The 25,531-nt window shown below is 41.6% G+C and overlaps 2 protein-coding genes across 4 annotated transcripts in view; both read left to right on the top strand.

The window, feature by feature from the left end:
- The first annotated feature begins 2,373 nt into the window (after positions 1 to 2,373).
- On the top strand, positions 2,374 to 10,894 carry LOC121924252 (zinc finger protein 25-like). Of its 3 annotated transcripts, none has more exons than XM_042455543.1 (6): positions 2,374 to 2,490; positions 4,092 to 4,619; positions 5,305 to 5,422; positions 7,498 to 7,583; positions 8,170 to 8,281; positions 8,746 to 10,894. In XM_042455543.1, the coding sequence occupies exons 2-6, from the start codon at positions 4,110 to 4,112 to the stop codon at positions 10,116 to 10,118; spliced, it is 2,199 nt and encodes a 732-aa protein (XP_042311477.1). In that variant the 5' UTR covers positions 2,374 to 2,490; positions 4,092 to 4,109; the 3' UTR covers positions 10,119 to 10,894. The 3 variants fall into 3 exon arrangements, with proteins under 3 accessions (XP_042311477.1, XP_042311476.1, XP_042311478.1); XM_042455542.1 differs by lacking the exon at positions 2,374 to 2,490 and adding an exon at positions 2,936 to 3,070; XM_042455544.1 differs by lacking the exon at positions 2,374 to 2,490 and adding an exon at positions 3,656 to 3,674.
- Positions 10,895 to 15,589: 4,695 nt separating this feature from the next.
- The window catches only part of LOC121923383 (zinc finger protein with KRAB and SCAN domains 7-like), a 30,935-nt gene continuing 20,993 nt past the window's right edge, over positions 15,590 to 25,531 (top strand). Inside the window, exons 1-4 of the mRNA XM_042453754.1 lie at positions 15,590 to 15,814; positions 21,580 to 22,080; positions 23,606 to 23,705; positions 25,252 to 25,337. Of these exons, the coding sequence (XP_042309688.1) occupies positions 21,661 to 22,080; positions 23,606 to 23,705; positions 25,252 to 25,337 (606 nt within the window). The 5' untranslated portion in view covers positions 15,590 to 15,814; positions 21,580 to 21,660. The remainder of the gene's footprint in view (positions 15,815 to 21,579; positions 22,081 to 23,605; positions 23,706 to 25,251; positions 25,338 to 25,531) is intronic.

Here is a 25,531-nt window from a genome sequence, read left to right as displayed (position 1 = left end):
AAGTCTTCTTCAGTGGCTAAGGTGTCTATATATATACAATAATATAGCAAAACAATATGTAAATACAATCCAGAGAATTCACCAACTTTTCTCCTATGTATCAGAATATATGATTGTTTTATTGCAATTTGAATATTAGATATATATTTTCAATATCCTTGTCATAATTTGTATTACTTTGTACAAACGCCTAACTCCTTTTTTCATCCTTGTTCAAGTTGACTCTGACTCATGGAGATCCTCTCCTAGGGTTTCCTTGGCAAGATTATTTCAGAGGAGGTTTATCATTCCTCTTGGATTAAGAGAGTGGGAGTTGCCTAAATTCATCCAGTGAACTTGTGTGGCTGAGTGGGGATTCAAACCCAGGTCTTCCAGAGTGTTATCCCAAGACTCACTCAAATCACTATACCATGCTTGGACATTATTTTTAACCTCTTTTCTGAGCCTGAAATTGTTTGGGACATTAGTGCTCCTTATCTTGTCCGTACAAATACTGACTACTGGTTTGCATTTTTCCTTGTTGATTTGTTCCATCTTCCATTTCTAGTCAGTAAAGCAAATATGGTGGAGTGCTTTGAGCATTGGACTGTGTCTCTGGAAACCAGGATTTGAATCCCTGCTAAGCCATAGAAATCCAGTGGGTGACATTGGGCAAGTTCCACTCTCTCAGCCTCAGAGGAAGGCAATAGCAAACTCTCTTTGAATAAATCTTTCCAAGAAAACTTTTTCGTAGGTTTGTCATAAGGTCCTCATAACGACAACCTTTTCTTATACAGTACGTGCTGTTTTTAAAAACACAACTAATTTGAAACCTCCTTAGGCAGCCCCTTGATTTCTTCAGATGCTTCCCACATTTCCTTCCTGTTAGAAATTGCTATTGGGTGTGGTGTATGCATTTTGTTATACTCCACAAACTGTAATACAGTATAGTAAAATACGTGTTAATATCTTTCTTTGCCATTGTTTTTACATGCCCTGAGTACACTCTGACTTGTGGTGATCCTGTCCTAGGATTTTCTGGGAAATATTTATTCAGAGGAAGTTTGCCATTGTCTTCCCATGGGGCTGAGAGAGTGAGATTTGCCATTCATTTTCATTTTGTGTTGTTCCACCAGCTGTGAAATAGTAAAATAAAAGTGAGTTTGTATCTTTTGTACAGTATGTAAAATATGTTAAACAGTACTGGATTGTGTGTGCAGCAGAGCGATAGACAGATGTGGTGTGACTAGCAGAGAGTGTGTATTTGCAGATTGGATGAGAGCATGGGATGGGGAGGGACTGTGTGCAATGGAGAAGTGTGAGCAGATTGACTCAGTATGTAGGGAGATCTTGTAGCACCTTTGAGACGAACTGAGGTGCAGAACAAAGAAAGTCAGATCAGGGCTGCAGCAGCTGCACACTCTTGCCGCTCTCTTTTGTGCTGATAAAAAGCTGGCTTTTTCTGCACCACTGTGGTTTTACGATGCTCCTGCGGTGTGTAAACATTGTGCCACCAGAGCTCCCAAAAGCTGGCTGCCAGGTGGGCAGCTAGGTGAAGCCGGCTGCTGGGCATCATGGGGGGCATGCGTTGTGCATAGCATATGCCACACCCCCAAGCTGGCTAGAAGCTGCCTTTTCATGACGGTCTGTACCAGCCCTGAAATAAAGAGGTTGGCAACATGAGCTTTCGTAGACTTCAATGTATGTGAAATCTATGATGCAGATGCAACTGAGGAAGTAGAGTGAAATCTATGAAAGATCATGCTGCCAATGTCTTTATTTCAGTTAGTCTCAAAGGTGCTACAAGATCTCTCTGCATACTGACTCTACAGACTAACACAGCTATAGCTTTGAATTCAGATTGACTCAGTAAAGGAAGACACAGCCCTGAGTTTGCAAGACCTGAGAAGGATGTTAAACAGTGACCAGAATATTGTTGGTGCCTGCCCTTAATACATGCATAACTTCCTTTACAAAACAAATGGCACATTCTTGTCCAGTGCTTTGACTGAAAGTGCCTGCATGGCAGAAGGGGGTTGGGCTGGATGGCCCTTGGGGTATCCTTCAATTCTATGATTCTATGATTCTATGCATTGCATCCAGGATCAGAGTTGTGTGTGTGTGTGTGCAAATGCTCATGTGTGTCAAGTTTGCATCCAGTTGCACACTTGGGCAGTGCTGCCAAGCAGCAGAAAAGAAAGGGTGTTTTTTTAAATCTGTGATCCGCCTTGGGTCCTTTCCTGGGAGAAAGGCGGCTTAAAGATGAATATAGCTGTTGTTGACAGAGGGTTAAATGAGGAGAGTTGCGACTCCTAGAGAGGAAGGAAATACAGGTATAGAGGACAAAGAAGACGCGTTTCCGAGTGTAGCCCCGCCGCTTCTGGCCACAGAGGTGAATTTTCCTAGAGGGGCATTGGAAGCAGAAGTCCCCCCTTCAAGAGAGCCCCTGCAGGCAGACCCTTCCCACTTTGTGGCTGGGCTCAGCCCCCTTGTCTCTGGGGAGGGACGGAGGTGAGCAGCAGATGGAGAGCTGCACCAGCCTCTTAGCCCTTCTCTTCTCCAGGTTAAACATCCCCAGCTCCCTGAGTCCTTCCTCATAGGGTTTCATGGTTTCCAGACCCTTCACCATTTTAGTCGCCCTCCTTTGGACACATGGCTCCAGATTCTCAATGTCCTTTTTGAATTGTGGCGCCCAGAACTGGACGCATATTCCAGGTGGGGCCTGACCAGAGCAGAATAGAGTGGCACTATGACTTCCCTTGATCTAGAAACTACTATTGGTCAATTGTTGAATGGTAAATCCTGTTGGGATGTAGAGTCCCAAGGAAAATGTACAATGCGGGTCTTAATAGTAACCAGGCATTAAAGGGTTACTGTGAGACATAATGATTAGGCATCCTGGGAATTGTAGTTTATTGTGGCACAAGAGCTCTCTGACAGAGAAGGCTAAGTGTCACAAAACTACAGTTCCCAGAATCCCCTAGCATGAAGCCAAGCCAGTCTCAAACGGGATTATCTTTGCAGTAAGTTTTGGACCCCTATGAATCTGGGTCATGAACAGCCCTGCTCAGGTCTTGCAAATTCAGGACAGGTCTGTACACCTGTTTGATAACTTTGTTTATATTAATTTGTTGCTGTTTTTGTTTGGTGCCTTCAAGTAGTTATGGTGACCCTAAGGCAAGCCTGTCATAGGGTTTTCGTGGGAAGATTTGTTCAGAGGGGCTTTTGCCAGTGCACCTCTCTCTCTCTCTCTCTATCCCTGAGGGTGAGAGAGTGTGAATTGCCTAAGGTCACCCAGTGGCTTTCCATGGCTGAGCAGGGATTTGAATCTTGTTCTCCAGAGTGATAATCCAGCACCCAAACTACTGCACCATGCTGCTGTATAAAATAGCTTAAAACATTATTAACATGCCTGTTCATTTCCCCCAGTTAAAAATCTTTACATTTTGCAAAAGTGTCCCAAAATGGTGCTCAGCCTGTAACAAGTGAAATTCAAAGGATTGTGCTGCTATATGAAAGCTTTGGTCTGTGGTGGAATCATAGAATCATAGAGTTGGAAGAGTCTGAGACCACAAGGGCCATCCAGTCCAACCTCTTGCCATTCAGGAACTCTCAATCAAGCATCCCTGACAGATGGCCATCCAGCCTCTGTTTAAAGACCTCCAAGGAGGGAAACTCCACCGCTCTCTGAGGAAGTATGTTCCACTGTCAAACAGCCCTTACTGTTAGGAAGTTCCTCCTAATGTTGACAACCCACCCTCACTACCTATTATTAGTATTATTATATATATATTTATATCCCGCCTTTCCCCCAAAACTAGGATTCAGAGCAGCTTACCTGGGAAGTAAGTTCCGGAGTCTAGGGGCAGCCAGAGAAGGCCCTGTCTCATATGCCCACCAGCTGTACTTGCAGTGGTGATGAGACTGAGAGAAGACCCTCTCCTGAAGATCTTAGAGCCCAGGCCAGATCAGATGCAGTTTGCCAAATAACCTGGACCTGAGCTATATAGAGAGAAGATAGTTTCTTTCTAGATATGGATTGTAAAACATCACCCTCCCTTTAAAAAATGTTCAAAATAACTAATTGAATAAACATCTTGTTTTCGTTGTAGGACTCGGCATTCCTGAGAATGCTACCTGTCTCTGCCTTGAGACAGAATTTAGCCAAATGGAAAAGAGCATCTTCAACCATGTCAGAGGCTGCCTTGGAGAATGGGACAAGGACTCTTGAGTGTGACTCAGTTGGCCCCGAGTTAGGAAAAGGCTCTTCTACTGTTCAGGATGGGAGTGATGGAAAATTTGGGGAAATAAGTGTCATGCAGAAGAGCCTGACAGAAGATATACTCAGTCCAGATGTGCGACGGCAACGCTTCAGGCAGTTCCGCTACCAGGAGGCTGAGGGCCCCCGAGAGGTTTGCAGCCAACTCCACTCTCTCTGCCATCAGTGGCTGAAGCCAGAAAGGCACAGAACGGCTGAGATGCTGGACTTGGTGATCCTGGAGCAGTTTCTTACTGTCCTGCCCCCAGAGATGGGAAAGTGGGTGCGAGAATGTGGAGCTGAGACCAGTTCCCAGGCGGTGGCCCTGGCAGAAGGTTTTCTCTTGAGCCAGGCAGAGGAGAAAAGAGAGGAGAAACAGGAGGTGAGAGTGAAAGTCATCATCATCCAGCAGCAGGTCTGCAGTAAACAATGCCATTGAACTTGAGCTGGAAAAGAATTAAATTCTACTCTACATTATCCTATTGTAGGTGTGTGTGTCTCCCTGCAACAGTCAAGGTAAACAGTAAATGCTTCCAGAGTCCCTTACTAAACATGTGCAAACAGCAAAATGGAGCAGGAAGGCAAGAGTAGATGTGTTTACCTCACCAGTTACATCCAGCTTATTAAAAAAGCATAGATCTATACATATGGCTACAAAGATGTCAATCATAACAAAAGTGAAAACTTGTGGGGCAAAAATCAGCCCTGGGTGCATTTTGAATGTAGTCTTCAAGTGGTCTCTGGAAGATTTTCGTTTAGTTATGCAAGGTTTGGCTGACCTGATGGTTTCATTTTGTATACTGTTCGTTTTGAATTTTAAAAAATGATGAAATATGTTGACATTCCCTTCTCTCTTAGTGTAAGAACCTATCCCTGTTCTTTCCATGCTACCTCTATGTTGAGTAACAAAATTTTGTTAAAGATGTAATGGCCAGGAATGCATTTACATTGTTAACTGAGATATACTGTAATAGCTCCACAGTTCTGTTGTTTGAATGGATCCCGGTCCTCTTCCATTCTTTTTTCCTAATCCTTCTCTTTCTGTATGATCCACATGTCTTCATCAGGTGAAGGAGTTGTTTGTGGAAAAGATGACTGAGATAGAGAAGTTTCCTTCCAACTGTCATCAGAGGCTGGAGTCCACACAGGTCACACAGGATGGGGACAGACTGACCACCTCATTGGGTAAGGATTAAAGGGGTACTTTTCTCCTTGGCTCCATCCTCTTTAGTCTTCCTAAATTGTGCTGGGTGTGAGCTTCAGCATTTTAATATACTGTTACAAAAGTTAAAACAACAATGAAACATCAGTTCTATTAAAAGCACATACAATTGGCCCTCCATAACCATGGATTCCTTATCCATGGAGTGAACCATCCACAGACTGAAAATATTCAAAAGATATAAATTCCAAAAAGAAAACCTTGATTTTGTCATTTTATATAAGGGACAACATTTTACTACCCCATTATATATAATAGGACTTAAACATCCATGGATTTTGGTATCCACAGGAGATCCTGGAACCAAACCTCAGTGGATATCAAGGGCTCACTGTAGTTAAAAAGAGCATGCAAAAGGGATCTTGTAGCACCTTTGAGATTAACTGTGAAAGATGTTGTAGCATAAGCTTTTGTAGACTTGGTCTACTTCCTCAGATGCATGGCACAGTTAGTTTCAAAGGCGCTGCAGGATCCCTTTCCATATTGATATTCCAGACTAACATGGCTGTAACTCTGAATAGTTAAAGAGTTCAAAATACATTTAAAACACAAGTAAAAACAAACAGAATAAAAACACAGAACACACCACTTTGATTACTGTTCAGCCATGTAATTAAAATCAGCAACAACCTGCAGAAATAAAAAGTTCTTAATTTAATTTAATGGGCCATCAGAGAAAACAAGGAGGGAGTTCCACTGTCTTGGAGGCTGTCTCTTGTGTCTATCCCAAATGTTTGTGTGATGTTGGTGGGATTGAGAAAAAGCTGTCCCCAAAAGATCTTAGAACTCAGGCTGGCTCATATAGAGAGATTCAGGCCTGTTACAGACTGCCAAAATAAAGCTGCTTCGGGTCTCTTTGGAGGTATGCTATTTAAATGATGCATGCATCCTAAGAATCCGGAAGCTGCACCAAAAGCTGCACTCCGGTGCTTATGAATGGAGTGTGGCTTTGGTGCGACCTCCGGACTCTTAGGACCCACGCATCATTTAAATAGCATACCTCCAAAGAGACCTGAAGCAGCTTTATTTTGGCAGTCTGGAACAGGCCTCAGTCTTTCAAATAGTCTGGACCCAACTGTGGAGGGCTTTAATGGTCATAACCAACACTTTGAATTTTGCTTGGAAATGGACCAGCAACCAGAGAAGCTATTAAAAGAGAGGAATTATATGGCCCAGACTAGTGTGACTGCAGCATTTTAAACCTAGTGAAGTTTCTGAACCATTTCCAAAGCCAGTTTGTGCACATTACAGTAATCCAAATGGATATATCAAGGCATGTCTCATTGTTTGTCTCTTTGAGTGTTTTCTACAGCCTAACCAGAACATTGGAATCACATGTGTTTGAATGCTCAAAGAGCAGTGCAAAGGCTGCTTTTCTAGATTGATATCTAGGCTGTCATTAGTCAGCCCCAGAGTCCATCCAAAATTCCTGCTGTCTCTGTATGGAGAATAATGAGGAATGTGGGCCAAATCGTCAGATGGCCAGAGCCAAAAAACCCCCGCTCCTTCTAATCCCTTAATACAGTAAAATTTAGTTCAGATTTGTTCTGTTGGGTTTTTTTTACATGCCTAAAATATTTTCCAAGGTTTCTAAAAATAGATGTCTTGATTAGATTTGGGTATATACAGTAAAAGATCCATGGAGGATGTGATCCCTGCATCTAAGGATCCCATTCTCCCTCCTGTTCAGCTCCCTTCACATTTGTTGTTGCTGTGTACCTTCAAATCATTTCCAACTTATGGCAACTTTATACCCTATTATGGGGTTTTCTTGACAAATTTCTTCAGTGGTATATAACAAATCCATGGAGGATGTGGTCACTGCATCTAAGGATCCATTCTCCTTGTTCAGCTCTCTTCACATACATTAAGACTGTTTTTAAATATATACAGTATATTCCCCTGTCAACCTCAGAGATACTCCTAAGTCTCCTTCAGCATCCTTTGCATGTATAGTTTGGCAAATCTTAAAAGATGTCACTCAGAATTAAAGAGAACAGGAAATAACTCTCCCTTTTGCCTTTTGTGTCTTTCACAGGAGAAGGAATGTGGACCAGGGCAGAACATACTGATTTACATCCAGATACTGATCCACTACAAATGACTTCTGCAAGACAGGATCAGGTGGGGCAGGGTTCCTATAGGGTCAACAAGGGGCAGTCTGAGTGTCCCTTTTCTTGACATTCAAGAATCTCTCTCTCTTCCTTTCTTTTTATCAAAGATGCCCACTATGAATGCTGTATTTAAAAATGTTATTTCACTTGCGGAAATGAAATATACATCATTTTCTTTTCTGATAGAGCAGGGACAGGATGGGGAGCCACAGTAGCCCTCAAGGAGACCTGAAGGGGTCATACCTCACTGCAATCCCCCTCTCTCAATTTTGTTGTCCCCAAATGCCCCAACATGGGGGCCGGAGGTCATTTTTGCCATGTTTATAGGTCCCTTTTTTCAAAACAGAAAGTGACCTCCAGTCACTTCTGATTGGTTCTGTGTTTCAAAATATCTTTTCCTAGGCCAAGAATGGCCCAGGAGATCCCAAAAATATTTTGAGACTGCCCCATGTCCCCTAGAAAGCATTTGGGAGCAATTTTTTTTACCCTTGTGGAGCACAAAAATAACCTTGAGGTCAGCATGTGGTCTTCTGGTGGCACTTTGCCCAGTTTTGTGATAGAGGCTGACATATTATTAATAACATTTCTTGCTTCAGGTGACCTTTGATGACGTGGCAGTGCATTTCACGGAGGAGGAATGGGCACTCCTGAATCCCAACCAAAGGACCCTTCATAGAGACGTTATGGCAGAGAACATGGCCCTCCTAGGTAAGCCTCCATCCTTCTCCTGCTCCCACCCTCAAACTGTATCTGTGTGTGTGTCTGTGCCTTATAGTCGCCTGTTGACTTACAGCAGCCCCATGACTTTCATAGTGTTTTCTTAGGCAAAGAATAGTCAGAGGTGGTTTTGCTGTATTCTTCATCTGAAATATAAATCTGGTATTCATCGGTGATCTCCCATCCAGGTACTGTACAGTATTAACCAAGGCTGACCCTGCTTTGGTTCCAGGATCAGACAGGACAGGGTATTTAGGTTCCTCAAACCATGTAACTGCTATATACCTGTGGTCTTTGTGGAGCTGGACTCTCAGGAATGCCAGTGGAGAGACCCTGGAGTCCCATTTCTCCCAGTAGTAGCTGAAATGAATGCAAATCAGTGACATTTGGAGTCTTGTTAACTCTTTGGGCGTAATTTCCATTTCTCTCTGACCATTTGTTTCTATCCATTATAGATGGTGATGAGCAGAAGACCCAAAAGGAAGGAGAACCCCAAAAGGTATTGCTAGAAAGAGGCAAATTTGAACAGAAAGAAGGGCAGACAAGACAAACGGACACCAAAGACAATATGACAAACAAAGTCCACACTTCCGAGAGTGGTGATATGTATGACATCTCAATCCAAGACCCAACAGAAAAGGGAAAAGCAAGTAGTGAATATCATGCTTTGGCATGTGGGGAAATACTTAGTTCTAATTCAAGTCTCTGTCATCCAAACACAACTGATCCAGAGAAGCAAGGCTCCAAAATTGACGGGTGCACCTTCTGTTTTAAGAAATGTGTGATTTCCCATCAAAAAGTTCACACAGGAGAGAAACAGATTATATACAGGAGAGAAACAACATGCTTGGAGTGTGGAAAAATTTCTAGTCAGAATATAAGCTACACTCACTATCAAGAGGCTCGCTTGCAAGGGAGACCCTTTAAATGCTTGAAATGTGGAAGATCTTTCAGCCAGAAGTTAAGCTTCACTCTTCACCAAGTAATTCACACAGAAGAGAAGATGTTTAAATGCTTGGAGTGTGGAAGAAGTTTCAGTCAAGAGACACAATTTATTTCTCATAAAAAAACCCACGGCAGGAAAAAACCATTTAAATGTGTAGAATGTGGGGTAAGTTTCAGATGGAAGTCAAGCTTCGGGCATCATCAAAAAAATCACACAGAGGAAAACTCATTGCAGTGTTTAGAGTCTAGGAAAAGTTTAGATACCAAAGAAGATCTCGAATCCCACCAACTTACACACGCAAGAGAAAACTCATTCAGATGCTTGGAGTGTGGAAAACGTTTCAGTCAGAAGACACAACTCACTTCTCATCAAGCAGCTCATATTGGGGAGATACCATTTAAATGCGTAGAGTGTGGGGAGATTTTCAGATGGAAGTCACATCTCCTTTGTCATCAAGCAGTTCACACAGAGGAGAAAAAAATTAAATGTTTAGACTGTGGAGAAAGTTATAATACCAAGAAAGAGCTTGAGTCTCATCAAGTTACGCATGCAGGAGAAAATCCATTATTCAAATGCTTGGAGTGTGGGAAAAGTTTTAATCAGAAGGCACAACTCACTACTCACCAAGGAACCCACACAGGAGGAAGACCATTTAAATGCTTGGATTGTGGAAAACGTTTCACTGGAAAGGGACGCCTCAGTTTACACCAAGTAATTCACACAGAGGAGAGATTCTTTAAATGCTTGGACTGTGGAAAGAAATTCAGATGGAAGGCACACTTCCTTCGTCATCTTGCAGCTGACTCATGTAAGAAACCCTTTAAATGTTTAGAATTTGGGAAGAGTTTCGCTTGGGAAAAAACCTCATGTACCATCAAGTAAACTCACACAGGGGAGAAACCATTTAAATGCTTGGAGTTTGGAAAGAGCTTCAGCCAGAAGAGAAAGCTCACTCGACATCAAACCTCACATGGAGAAGAAGACTATTGAAATGTTTGAAGTGTGGGAAGAACTTGAATATGTAGATAAACTAGGAGAAATCTCGTTCAAATGCTTGGTTTGTGGAAAAAGGTTCAGTCAGAAGATAAGTTTCACTCATTAATAAGCTCATTCACACAGGGGAGGAACCCATGAGAACTGATATATACAAGAAGCTCAGAAGTTGGTGCTGGGGGAATTCCTATCTGGTGCCCTTTGGGGGTTCCCAGCTTTTGGTCCTCCATTGGTTTTGGACTTCAGGTCCCCGAAGCCCCAGCCAACTTGGCCAACAATCAGGTATTATGGGAGCTAAAGTCCAAAACATCTGGAGGACCAAAGATTGGGAACCACTGGTCTGCAGCAACTTTGAATTTAAGTTGTGTTTCCCCATAAAGTTTAATACTTCCATGAAACCACTTCCAAGAGGTTGACTGAAATTTGGGAGAAGGGGATTGGTACAACTAGTGTAAAGCTAACGATACCCAGTTTTCATATTTGAAGCAACCAGAGTATAATGCAGTTTATTCCTTCTATTGTCCTCATGTAGAAAAACAATCTGGCATGTGACCTTCCTCTCTTTCTCCTTCCCTCCACCTTTCCTAGCATTATTGTTTTTTCCAGTGAGTCCTTCCTTCTCATGATGAGTCCAAAATACAACAGCTTCATTTGGTCATCTTGGCTTCCAGGGAGGTTTCCAGCTTGATCTGTTCTAGGACCCATTTGTTTGTCCTTTTGACTTATCACTCTTCTCCAGCACTACATCTCAAATGAATGGACATTCCTCCTATCATCTTTCTTATCTGTCCAGCTCTCACATCCATACATAGTAATGGGGAATACAATGGCTTGTATGATGCTAACTTTTATTCTGAATTGTATATCTTTGCATTTTAGAATCTTTTCTTTCATAGCTGCTCTCCCCATTCTTAATCTTCTGATTTCATAGCTGCAATCCCTATTTCTATCAATGTTTGATCCTAGGTATAAGAACTTTTTTACCACTACTATTTCTTCATTGACTAGGTTGAATTTGTCAAGATTCTCCATTGTCATTAACTTTGTTTTCTTTATGTTCAACAGTAAGCCTTACTACATTATTATTATTATTAGTAGTAGTAGTAGTAGTAGGTTTATTTATATCCCGCTTTTCCCCAAAATTGGGACACAAGACAACTTAGGCCCTATACAGATAGGCCAAAATAAAGCTGCTTCAGGTCACTTTGGAGGTATGCTGTTTACATGATACATGCATCCTAAGAGTCCGGAAGCTGCACCAAAGCTGTGCACCAGTCCTTAGGACTGGATCATGGCTTTGGTGCAGATTCCGGGCTCTAAATACGCATGCATTATTTATTATTATTAGTTTTATTATTAGTTTTATTTATACCCCGCCTTTCCATATGATCAAGGCGGCTTACAAGAGTCTCAGAATACAAAGCAAAACAATGCACAGGGAAAAAACAATGCAATACCATACAATGCCAACAATATAAAAATACAGTACATAATACATAATACAATACAGAAAAAAAGCAGTATAATACAAAGCAGAAAAAGCAGTATAATACAAAGCAGAAAAACAATCCCCTGACAATAAAACCTACACCCCCCCTCTAAAATTCCCTCCCTCCAAAAAGACTGCAACAGCGGCGCCAGGCAAATTGTCCTTGGCGCTCCTCCCCGATGGTATAGGGGTAAAGGAGAGTCCTTTGGGCCGCAGCCCAGATGGAAGCGGGCGGGCGGGCGGCGTCCTCTTCGGGGAGGCCGGCGAGCCGGCTTATGAGGGGCCGCTCTCACCTGGCCCCTCCCCTTTCAAAAACGCCGTCGCGGCGGCAAACAAAGAGTCCTCACCAGGGCCGCTGCCAGGTGGAAAAGGCAGCAGCGTCCTCCGGGGCAGCAGGGAGTCCCTTGGGCCGCAGCCCAGATGGAAGCATACCTCCAAAGTGACTCGAAGCAGCTTTATTTTGGCCTGTCTGTATGGGGCCTTAGTTTTTTTAAAGATACAGTTAAAAACATTCCAAAAATGAACATTAAAACAGGATTAAACTGTTTACAATAATTAAATGATTTAAAACTTCATCATCATGGAATATCTGGACTAGGGTTGGTTGGTTTAAACCAGGTTGGTATAAAACAAATTACTTTTAGAAAATACTCCTGTTTTTTTTTAATTGCATATTCTTTTTCTTTCTTTCTTTTTTAAAGTCTGGCTATTGTTATTATTTCCCAACCCTCTTACTGGAACACCAGTGACTGAATTTAAACATTTTAACTTTAAAAGTTTATTGGCACTAGTTGATTGTTAGACCAGTATCCATGATGGGTTTGCCCTAGGGTCGCCATACAGAAACTAATGAAAGCACACAACAACAACAACAACAACAAAACAATGAACTTAAATTTTTATCAAGCTGTAAGAATGGGCAGCTAGATGTTTAAAGAGCAGGTGTTAAAACCAACTAATAAGGTTGGAAGACTCTATGGAAAGGAGCAGGTTAGGAAAAGGAATATCAGAAAATTCTAGATGTTTTTATAGAACGAGAAGGAATTTAGCCTCTTGTGTTTAACCTTTAATGGACCAAGGATTTTAATTTTAAAATCCATGCTGTTTTCTTTTCTTTCTTTTTTTCAGAAGGACTTCCTTATTTATTTTTTCAGAAATTTAAGAGAGTGATTTAATTCCAGGAAATGGTTCACTATGCAGAGGAGAGGGAAACATCCATAGTACAAAAATAAATAATACAAAGATGTTCCTCATTCTAGTTTCTGAAGATGTTGTCATTTTGCCTGTGTGTGTACAGTTTATATATGTATGTATATATTTGCATTACTGCAAAAAGTCTGTTCCAAATGGTAAAATACTGCAAGACCTATCATTCCTGATTTCCAAAAACCTACAGATTTCTAGCATTTTTGAAGTGTACCTCCCAGTGACTTGGATGAAGTCCCATGGGCCCAGCTCCCCATCTCAAAAATGCTGTGTGGTGATGGTTTTATGCTCCTTCACTTCTGAACAGCATGTCCATCACATCCCTAGTCCTTTTGAAAGGAATTATCAACTTTTCCTGACAATTTGAGTTGGATGATAATCCAGTGTTGTTGTTGTTCAGATAAATACATTGGCCCTCGGTATCCACCAATACTTTATCCACGAATACTTTATCCACGAATTCATCCAGGCTTGAGACTATTGTTAAAGAATATTTTTTTAAATAAACCTTGATTTTCCATTTTATATATCATTTTACTACCCATTTGTATATCATGGAATTTGTGCATCCATGGATTTTTAGTATCCATCGGGGGGTCCTGGTACCAAACTCAGCATATACCAAGGGCCCACTGTAACCTGTATTTACTGGGGATAGATTTACTGGGAACTGACAATGTCAGTTTTCATGTACAAGTTCTTTTACAATCCTTGGACGCAGTTGTGTCTGGCCTTAGAGATGCCTATTCAGTCAAAGTAGCTGTACCACACTGTGGGACACATGCAGCCTCCAAAGGCCATTTTCATGGCTCCCGGGGCCAAGATATACCCCAAAATGCTCTCTATGGGATGGCGGAAACATTTTGTCATCTTTTTAGCCCCTCAGCAGAGCCATTTTAGGTCCAGGAATGTCCTTTTTAAAATCAAAAGTAAACTGGAAGTGATGCCCAGTTACTTTATGTTTTGGAGCTGAGAGATAAAATGGCCAAGAGGGGCCTAAAAGCCTGGCGAAAGAAAATTGGGGTATTTTTTGCAGGGCAACTCAAGTTTCCTAAAGCTTCAGCCTTTGTTAAGGAAATAAAAATATTTAAATATCAAAATTATTAAAGCCAAGCTTGTTAAGGTCTAGCTGTATATCAGCAGAATAGCTGAAACCTGTCTTTGATTATGCTTCTCTAAGAACTGAGACTGACTCAAAAACAACACAAGTAGCTTGCAGTTTAAACAAAAATTTACTAATGGTTTTAGTCTACATATACATAGAGGCTATATCCTAACCTAAGTGATGAAAGGTGCTACAAGATCTCTCTCTTTAGATATACTGATTCTACAGACTAACACAGCTATATCTTTGAGTTCCAGCTAATGAATAGTTAAGGTAAAGAAGAAATCTTTATCTCACCATCTTTTCAAAGAAAGTTGAGACGAGGAAGAAGATGGGGAATGGAAAAGGGCAGGAGATCATCTTTGTGTGTGAGAGAGAACTTCCCAAAATGGAAGTGACCTGAATCATATGGTTTGTTTACAAATTTGCAAAGTTATTGCCCTATGACTCAGTAGGAGCAAATGGGATGTTTGAATGAGGGGGGTGATGGCAGGATTTGCATGCAGGAAAATCTGTCTAAAGAGGGGAAGAGGGAATACACACCGAAAATAATCTTCCAACATTTTTGTGTTAGGGTGTGTGATGGATCAGTGTGGCCGCATAAGAGTTGGAAGAGACCCCAAGGGCCATCCAGTCTAATTTCCTTCCATGCAGGAAGAAACAACTCCAAAGAGACTCCACCACACTCCAAGGCAGCGTATTCCTCTGTTGAATAGCTCTTACCATCTGGAAGTTCTTCCTAATATTTCATTATGTTGTTGCTGCATGTCTTCAAGTCGTTCCTGACTTATGGCGACGCTAAGGCGAATCCGTCACAGGGTATTCTTAGCAAATTTCTTCAGTGGGAGTTTGCTATTGCTTTCCTCTGAGGCTGAGAGAATATGACTTGCCCAAGGTCACCCAGTGGGTTTCATGACTGAGCTTGGATTTGAGTCCTGTTCTCCAGAATCACACTCCAGTACTAAATTTCATTATGTACATATATCCAAATACAGGTTTTCCAAAATCCAAAAAAAATCTCAAACAGTCCTGGTCCCAGGTATTTTGGATAAGGGAGATCCAGCTTTTACTGTGATCTATGTCTTTTCCTTTTAAAAAAAAAATTGTGCATTTTGTGAATGTGTATCACTTTGATTTTTATTGTAATCTTGATGGCCGGTATCATAAATAAATAAATAGTTTTGGTTTTGTTAAGTGGAGAACTAGCATGGTGTAGTGCTCTGAAAGTTGCACTAGGACTCTGGAGGCCTGGGTTCGAATCTCTGCTTGGGTATGGAAACCCACTCTGAGGCTGAGAACGTGTGACTTGACCAGGGTCACCTTTGGCTGAAGAGGGATTCAAAGCCTCTTCTCCAGAGTCCAACCCTCAGGCCAGGCTGGCTGCATTTCATTATTTGCAGATACAGGTGGACAGGTCACACTCTCTCAGCCTCAGTGGGAGGCAATAGCAAGCCTCCTCTGAACAAATCTTGCCAAGAAAACCCTATGAGAGGGTTGTTATTAGTCTGAAAGATTTTAAGGTACACAACAACAACAAGAAGTATGAAATCCTGGACTGGGAAGGCACGCAACCACAATAAAGCTTGCACAACCAAAGCCCCTCCTTTTCCGGCCATGTGTGCTTGCATGCATCTTCCTAGAGAGGAGGAGCTGCAAGCAAGGGAGTTCAGAAGAAGGAGGATTGCAAAGAGTCAGAGAAAGGAGCCACCCTTCCTTCTTTCTGCCCTGCCCTTTTTTCCTGGAAGAAATCTGGGAGGACAAAGTGGGCCTTGCCCCCCTTCCAGGGTGAGTCTTCTCCAGCCCTACCTAGTGTGCATTTGGATCAGATGGGGAAATAATTCTTATTATTACAGGTTGGGTCTCCCTTATCCAAAATGCTTGGCATCAGAAATGTTTAGGACTTTGGATTTGTTCAGATTTTGGAGTACTTGCATGTCCATGATGAGATGAGAGAGGACCCAAATCTAAATATGACACTCATTGGTGTTTTGTGTACAGTTTATAAACTTAGCCTGAAGGTAATTTGATCCATAATATCTATTATTAATAATTTTGTATATGTAGAGAAATTGAACAAGGAATGGTCCCCAGGAACAAAATATTGTAAAAAAAGGTGGCCATAAATAAAAAGAATATAAGAACAAGACAGAACAGGAAATGTACAAAATGGGGGATATAATGACTAGCTACTAGCATTTATTGTATACAGTAAGACTGAGAATACAGTATCTTTCGAACGACTATAGAATATAGTTTATAGACTAAGAATTATAGACTATAGAATAAGAATAAGACTGTCTGGAATATTAGTAGTGGAACAAAAATATTTATTGTTAGAGAACTAAGGGAGGTAAGATATAAGAACTTTGTTGATATAATATGACAATTTCACATAACTTATGATGCATACATTTTAATTTTATTTATTTGTTTTTGTATATGTATTAGTATAGTAGGGAATTAGAAAAGATTGTATGAAATGTCCTAATTTTGTTTGGAAAATAAACTTTATTGACTAGGAAAAAATAACAGTTTTGTGCATGACAACCACCCAAACCACCACAACGACAAACATGAGATTTCTTGGAGATGGGACTCCAAGTCTAAACATGACATTCATTTGTGCTTTGTATGTAGAGAGATCTTGTTGCACCTTTGAAACTAACTGAAATAAATAATTTATTTATTCTACTGCAAGATCTCTCTATGTATTGATTCTAAAACTAAGATGGCTATATTGAATTTGTGTTTTATATACACCTAATGCACGTAGCCTGAAGATAAGTGTGGTTGTCAGGGTGGTTAAAGCGTTAACTCAGCTGCCTCCCACCCTGAACCCTTTACTAGAACCACCCAAGACTTGCTGTGACGCTTTCAATGACTTCTGCAGATAAAATCTCTCAGATAAGGGCTGATCTCAATGCCAGCATTATAACAGAAACAATAAGAGAGGTATCCAGTGACTCCGTGGACCCCATTAAACTAGATCACTTTGAGTTTGTAAATACCGATGAAGTGGACAAGCTCCTTGGAAGCGTTAGGAAGATGACGTGCCCCCTCAATCCTTGTCCATCATGGTTGACCGCCCAGGGAGGGGATGCAATAAAAACATCACTACAACTGGATGGCCATCTGTTGGGGATGCTTTGATTTGGATTTCCTGCATGGCAGGGGGTTGGACTGGATGGCCCTTGCGGTCTCTTCAAACTCTATGATTCTATGATTCTAAGATTCTAGTATAGAATATGTCAGCCAGATTGACCTCAGGGACAACTAGAAGATTATTATTAGTAGTAGTACTAGTATTAACCTTTATTTATAAAGCGCTGTAAATGAAGAGACCATATAACACCAATCCTAAAATCACTTCACTGGCTGCCTATTCGTTTCCGGGCCCAGTACAAGGTGTTGGTCATAGAATCATAGAATTGTAGAGTTGGAAGAGACAGCAAGGGCCATCCAGTCCAACCCCCTGCCATGCAGGAAATCTAAATCAAAGCATCCCCAACAGATGGCCATCTAGCCTCTGTTTAAAGACCTCAAAGGAAGGAGACTCTACTACACTCCAAGGGAGATTGTTCCACTGTCAAACAGCCCTTACTGCCAGGAAGTTTCTCCTAATGTTGTAGTGGAATCTCTTTTCCTGTAGCTTGCATCCATTGTTCCGGGTCCTGTTCTCTGGAGCAGCAGAAAATAAGCTTGCTCCCTTATCAATATGACATCCCTTCAAATATTTAAACAGGGCTATCATATCACCTCTTAACCTTCTCTTCTCCAGGCTAAACATCCCCAGCTCCCTAAGGCGTTCCTCATAGGGCTTCATGGTTTCCAGACCATTCACCATTTTAGTCGCCCTCCTTTGGACACGTTCCAGTTTCTCAATGTCCTTTTTTAATTGTGGGGCCCAGAACTGGAGACAGTATTCCAGGTGGGGCCTGAGCAAGGCAGAATAGAGTGGCACTATTACTTCCCTTGATCTGGACACTATACTTCTATTGATGCAGCCTAAAATTGCATTGGCCTTGTTAGGCACAGATCCGTCTTATTACCTCTTTGGAAGGTTTCAAGAGGGCAGTTAAGACGGATCTCTTCTGACAAGCCTATCCACCCAATCTTCTGTAACAACATCATTCACTCTTCTATCCAGGATCAGAACATTTTATCATATAAAAGTTGACTGCACTGTTTTTAACTGTTTTAATGTTTGAAATTATATGTTTTATTCTTGTATTTTATTGTTACTGTTGGATTGTAATCCCGCCTTGATCCACCTGGGAGAGGCGGGAAAATACAAATAAATATTATTATTATTATTATTATTATTATTATTATTATGTGGTACAAATTTTTTTTATTATTTTTTTGGACATGAAACAAAGTGTGTGTACACTGAACTGTCAGAAAGCAAAGGTGTCACTGTCTCAGCTGCCCATCTTGACTATTTTGGATTTTGGAATTCTGGGTAAGAGAGATGCAACCTGTATTATTATTAATATGCTATTATTGTTTTTGTGTGCCTCTATGTTGTTTCCGAGTTATGGCAACCCTGTCACAGGGTTTTCTTGATAAGATTTGTTCAGAGGAGGTTTGTCGTTGTCTTCCTACGAGGCTGAGAGCATGTGACTTGCCCAGGGACACCCAGTGGGTTTCATGGCTGAGCTGGGAATTGAACCCTGGTCTCCAGAGTCATAGTCCAACATTTAAACCACTGTATCACACTTGTTCTCATATTATTATAGTTGCATTTATTTGTATCCCACGTCCTCCCCCTCAAAAACTGAGACTCATGAGGGCTCACAATTGAAAAGAGAACGCAATTAAAAACATGCAAAAAATACACATTAAAATTTGTTGTTGTCGTGTGTCTTCAAGTGGTTTTTGATTTATAGCAACCATAAAGCAAGCCTGTCCTGGGGGTTTTTTGACAAATTTCTTCGGAGGAGGGTTGCCATTGGTGCCCTCTGAGGCTGGGAGAGTGTGACTTGCTCAGGGTCACCCATTAGGTTTCTCTAGAGTCATAATCCACTGCTCAGACCACTACAACTCCGGATATCATGGTTCAAATCCCAGCTCAGGATTGACCCACTGCAAGATAAATTTATCTCATTTAAAGGCTGGGAACAAAAAGAACCTATACAGGCTACTGTATAATCTTTTTTAGAAACATTAAAAAACTGCACATTAAAAATAGAATTGAAATATTTACAGCATTAAAACAATCCAGCCTCATATTAAAGGAGTAGAGTGTAGTTTTAAAAAGTAAATAAATAAAAAGCTTTTAAAGGCAGTTTAGTTAAAACAGTACAGCACACTCCCCTTTGGTGCTGGGGTGTAGAATTGTACACCCATAAAACTTCTAATTGTATGTTATTGTATCATGAAGATAAATCTAACTAATTTAAAGGTTGGGAACAGAAACGACTTAGGCAGGATACAGACTGCCCAAAAAGGGCGGTCTGCCAGTGGCTCCTTTTCTGCCGGCGGGAAGCCACAGAGAATAAACCACATGGTTTCCCGCTGGCAAAAAAAGAACCCACAAAAAGCAGGTTCTTTCTCTGGCGCACCTGTGATGCCCGAGTGCACCAATGACGCACTCATGACGTCACAAGTGTGCCACAACGTGCGGACACTAAGCGTCTGTCGCATCAAAATGGCAGCGCCCGTGTGTACAGGGCGCCGCCATTTTGACGTACAGAATACGTACTAGGGTTAGGGAGCGTCTGCATGGTGCGTGCTCCCTAACCTTAGTACCGCCACCGCCACACCTCATTTTGCCTGTTTGTAATGGGCCTTAAAGAGGCCTCTGAAACAACCTTTTGAAAGACATACAAAAGAGTCCACATTAAAAAAAAAATAGAATCAAACTTTTTGCAGCATTAAAACCATCCAGCCTCACATGAAAAGAATAAAATAATAAATAAAATGGTCTTAAAGACAGTTCAGTCAAAACATTAACATAATAATGGTGTTGTGTGCCTTCAAGTTGTTTCTGACTAGTGATGACCTTAAGGCAACTCTATCAGGGTTTTCTTGGCAAGACTTATACAGAGGAGGTGTGCCTTTGCCTTCCTCTGAGGCTGAGAAAGTGTGACTTGTCCAAGGTCACCCAGTGGGTTTTTTATGGCTATGTGGGTTTGCACACTCTAGTGTTCAGGATCCTGGGCTGCATCTACACTGCAGAATTAATACAGTTCAGCACTGCTTTAACTGTGATGGCTCAATCCTTTGAAATGCTGGGATTTGTAGTTTTGTGAGATATTTAGTCTTTCTCTGTCACAAAGCTTTGTAGACGTGAATGATTTCCACAAATGGTCCCAACATTTCACAGATGAAAACCAGGAGACATGTGACCAAGTGACGTAAAGATGTTAAAAGATACGAATGAGGCACGCCGAGGCTCCATTTACATTGCAGAACTGATGCAGTTTGCTTCTGCTTTAACTGCCATAGCTCCATACTATGCAATCCTGAGATCTGCAGTTTTGTGATATACTGTCAGGGAGTTCTGGTGCCACAACAAACTACAAATCCCAGGTTTCCATAGGATGGAGCCATCACAATGAAAGGCATGTCAAACTGCATGCATTCATGCTACAACTTCTTACTTATTTTATTATTCTACTATTCATTTATTTCGATGCCACCTTTCTCCCAGAAAGGGACCCAAGGTGGCTTACAGATACTGTATAATTGTTTAAAGAGGTTTTACAATAAAAACTTGCTTTACTTGAGCCTACAGGGAAGGGCAAGATTATATCCCTTCCTTTCCCCCACTCTGAGTTAACTAATTAATTAATAACATTTCTTACCCTGCCCCATGGATCAAGGTGGGGGAACAGCAACAGATTAAATACAATACATAACTTCAGCTAAAAACAGATAGCAAACTAGCCTTGCTCTTTGAATGCAGTTTGTTGCAAGGAAAGTAAGGAGAGGATAAAGGGGGAATGTGGGAGGGGGAGAGAAAAACTGAGACATTTTAGAATCAGATGGAAAGGTGGGAGGACTAATTCGGACTGGTTGAGCCAAACCAGGACATTTGGAGGGTACATTTTATCGGTATGTGTCTCCCTCTCTGTAATGCTAGAAATTTGGAAACTGAAGGAAAATGTTATTCGATGATGTGGAGAAATCTCCGTGAATGGAAAGAGAGCTTGGCCATTAACAAAAGGAAGCCTGACTACTCCAGCTGTCTCTAGTTTCTTTCTCTGTGGCTGCATCCGCACTGCAGGAATAATGCAGTTGGGCACCACTTTAACTGCTGTGGTTCCATACCATGGAAGTTTTGGGATTTATAGTTTTCTGAGAGCTGTCCCTTTCAGAGAGCTCTGATGCCACAGCAAATGACAGATCCCAGAAAATCCATAGCATGGAACCATGGCCATAAAAGCGGTGTCAAACTGCATACTTTCTGCAGCACAGGTGCAGCCTCTGTGTCTTCTGTAAGTTGCCCATTTTCTTGTGAAACTTGAGGGCAAATTATCTGATCCCAAAAGCATGCTGAAATAAGTCATCCACCGATGATGATGATGATGATATTTTCTTTCAAGGGCTTGATATTCTCAGGAATTTAGCCAATCTTTGCCTTGAAACCTAGTCTGGCAAAAAAAGAGGAACATATACCATTGGCCATGTTGGAGGCTGCCTGGGACAACAGATCAAGGATGGGAAAAGGCTCTTGTGCTGTTCAGGATGGGAGCAGTGGAGAGATCTGGGAAAGAAGAACTGTCCTGAAAAGCCTGGCAGATGATATTGTCAGCTCAGATGTACAAAGACAGCACTTCAGACTTTTTGGCTACCTGGACGCTGAGGGGCCCCGGAACATTTGCCACCGACTCCACACTCTCTGCCGCCAGTGGCTGAAGCCAGAGATACACACCAAGGCTGAGATGATGGACCTAGTGGTCCTGGAGCAGTTCCTGGCTATCCTTCCCCCAGAGATGGAGAGCTGGGTGCGAGAATGTCAAGTGGAGACCTGTTCACAGGCAGTGGCCCTGGCTGAAGGTTTCCTCCTGAGTCAGACAAGAGAGATAAAAGGGGAACAACATCAGGTGAGAGATTTTCATCCTGATGGTTTCAAAGGGGTAGGAATGATGGTTTTGAAGAATGTTTTAAACCTCCCCAGCACTGTTGGACTTTTTTCTGGAAATGATCCAAATGGTGGTGAGTCAAGAGAAGAGGGGTACATCTACAATGGAGGAGTAATGCTGTTTGACACTACTGTAAGTACTGTAGCTTTATCCTATGCAAATGCAATCTTTTGCAGTTTTGCAGGCTCTTTAGCATTCTTTACCAAAGAGTTCTGATACCTCACTTTATTATTTATTATTATTATTAACCTTTATTTATGAAGCGCTGTAAATTTACACAGCGCTGTACATGCAATCTTTTTAGTTAGACGGTTCCCTGCCCTCAGGCTTACAATCTAAAAAGACATGACACAGAAGGAGAAGGGAGTGGTGACGGGAAAGGGTAAGAGGTCCAGCAGTTCCTCTCAACCTCCGAGGCCTGGACCAAGGCAGATGGACTGGAGGGAGGGCTTGGCTTCAAAATGGAAGGTTAATCATTATCCAGGGAAAATACATACTCACAAGTAGGATAATACAAATACAGAACATAGCAATACAGGAAATGGATCGATAAACAGCTAACAGATCCCACGTTTCTGTAGGATGGAGCCATGGCAGTTAGAGTAGGATCAAACAGCATTATTCCTAAGTGCAGTTGCACCCGAGGAAAGGCAAAAAGCGACCATATGGCCGAAGTCAGGTAGAGAAAAGAATGGATTGTAATCGACAGGCAAAGGACGAGACGAGTTTTTACATGTTTATTTATGGGCTAAATTTTATTCTTTAAAAATCTTAGTGAATATCTGTTTTGTAAAAATCTTGATGAAATCTTTAAAAATCTGGATAAATGCTTTAAAAATCTTGATGACTATCCTGTTTTGTAAAAAGCTTTTTACAAAACAGGACATTCATCAAGACTTTTAAAAAGAATATAATGGAGATCATCAATATGCACCTGGAGATTCGTTGTTTCCTTTTCCAGTGCAAAGTAAGGTAGAACCATGCTGAAGAACATAAATGCTTAGACCTGAAAAACATTGTAAAGGTGTTAGAAATTCCAAGTTAAGTTAAACATGTACAAAACTTTCTGACCTATGTTTTAAAACACTTGAGATACATTCTGTTGAAAAAGAGACAAGTCTGCCCTGTGTATCCACTGATTTTGCATCTAAGGATTCAGTCATCCATTGCTTGAAAATATTTTTCTAAAATACGAAAAGCTTTCTTTTGCTAAAATCCTTTAGATCCTTTGCTTCATTCTTTAGATCTTTTATTACATGGCCCCAAGTTTTACCCTTGACTTATTCACAGGTCATATCAAAATCCATAATTTTGTCCCCCAAACCTGCCCTCTACTTATACATGAAGTCAGCTGTAGTCAGGTATATATGTTATACGTACTGCTGAACCCTTCATGGTTAATTTTCCTTTGCACCACACAGAACTCTTCCATTCTTTTCTAATCCTCCTCTTTCTGTGTGCTCCATGCTGCTGCCTCTGGTGGAAGTTGTCGTCCATGGAAAAGATGACAGCGGTAGATTCATTTCCCTCTGATGGTCATCAGACATTGGTTACTCAGGATGGGGATAGAACATCCTTTTCAGTGGGTAAGGATTTAGGGATGCTTGGCTTCTTCATTTTCAGTGTGCCTAAATTGTGCAGAGACAGGTATCGCCTTCAGCATTATATAATAATGGTCTGTTTTGCAAAAGGATGTCGCAGCATCTTTGGGACCAACTGTGCGAAAGATGTTGTAGCTTGAGCTTTTGTAGATTTGATTTACAGCAGGACCTTGGTATCCTTTGGGGTTTGGTTCTAGGACCTTCTGTGGACACCAAAATCTCTGGATGCTTAAATACAATGGCATAGCAAAATGGCGTTCCTTATATAAAATGGAAAAATCAAAGTTTATTTTAGGGAATTTATTAATTTAAAAAATATTTTCAAGCCATGGATGCTTGAATTTGAGGATAAAATATCCATGGATTCAGCAGGCCGAGAAAGTAGACTTCAGCCCTATACCACTGGCCATTAAAGTCGGCATGGGGGCGGAGTCGGGGCATAGCGTCCTCATGATGCACGCCCTGACTCTGCTCCCGGGGTGCCATCGTGCTGCTCTGGTGCTGTGCCCATATGACAAAGCGCCAAAGGAGCGCCTTGGTTATGGTGCCGTTTTGAGGGTGCAAAAAGGAGCCACTTTTTGCAGCTCCTTTTCATGCTCTTGAAAGGCTGGATCGGGGCCGCAGAGTGCAGTTGCCACTGCCCCGATCTAGCGCAAAAAGGGGCGGTCTGTAGAGCCACTTCATTAATGAAAACTCATGTTACTTCTTTCAGACAGTCTCAAAGGTACTGCAAGACCCCTTTGCATACTGATAGTTAAAATGAACATGGCTATGACTCTAAATGGACTGTTATGTCTATCCTATTTATATCTAAGAGTTTCTTTCCTATTTGCCCTCCAGTAGGATTTCCATCCTTTTCTCTCCTTCCCCAGATTTCATCTTTGTAGCTTCTCAGCAGTTAACTTACTGGAGTCATTTAGCTTTCCCTGCAGTATGTCTTTCTTTTCATTTTTTGGCTCTCCTCACATAAATAAAGATTTCTTCTCACCCTTGCCACCCTCAGAGTTACTCCAGATCTCCTGCTTCCTTCCATTTCTATCTATGTGTCTATGCACACTTAATGATGTTTTATTGTTGTTGTTGTGTGTCTTCAAGTTTTTCCCATCTTATGGCAGCCCTAAGGTGGCTCTATCATAGGGTTTTCTTGGCAAGGGGGATTGCCATTTCCATCCTCTGAGGCTTAGAGAGAGTGACTTGCCCAAGGTCACCCAATGGGTTTTACATAGAATCATAGAGTTGGAAGACACATCAAGGGCCATCCAGTCCAACTTCATTTTGCTATGCAGAAACACAAAATCAAAGCATCCCTGACAGATGGCCATCCTGCCTCTGTTTAAAGATCTCCAAAGAAGGAGATTCCACCACACTTCGATGGACAGGTTCCACTGTCAAACAGCTCTTACTGTGGCCAAGTTGAGATTCAAACCCTGTTCTCCAGAGTCATAGTCCAACACTCAAACCAAAAAGAAATGAATCAGAGATAGAGTGAAAGATAACTCCATCTCCCATTTGCCTTTTGGTTCTTTCACAGGAGAGGAAACATGGAATCGGCCATTATGGACAACTTCATCCCTGGATTGTGATCTGGTGCAAACAGCTTCTGCAAGATGGGATCAGGTAATGGGAGGATCCCAGGGTAGGATAAGAGGGAGGGTAGACTGGGAACTCCTGCCCTCTGCACATCTTGTGAAGTCTCTCTTTTTCTTCATTATTCCTCAAAAATGCCACTGTGAATGCTCCATTTAAAGAGTTAATTCCCCTTGGGGAACCACAATCTACATTCTTTTATTTTCCAACAGAGGCGTACATTT

This window comes from Sceloporus undulatus, chromosome 2 (genome assembly GCF_019175285.1).
Source record: "Sceloporus undulatus isolate JIND9_A2432 ecotype Alabama chromosome 2, SceUnd_v1.1, whole genome shotgun sequence".
Classification (NCBI taxonomy): domain Eukaryota; kingdom Metazoa; phylum Chordata; class Lepidosauria; order Squamata; family Phrynosomatidae; genus Sceloporus; species Sceloporus undulatus.
Note: the sequence above shows the minus strand (reverse complement) of the source record. Positions and strands in the feature narration are given on the sequence as shown.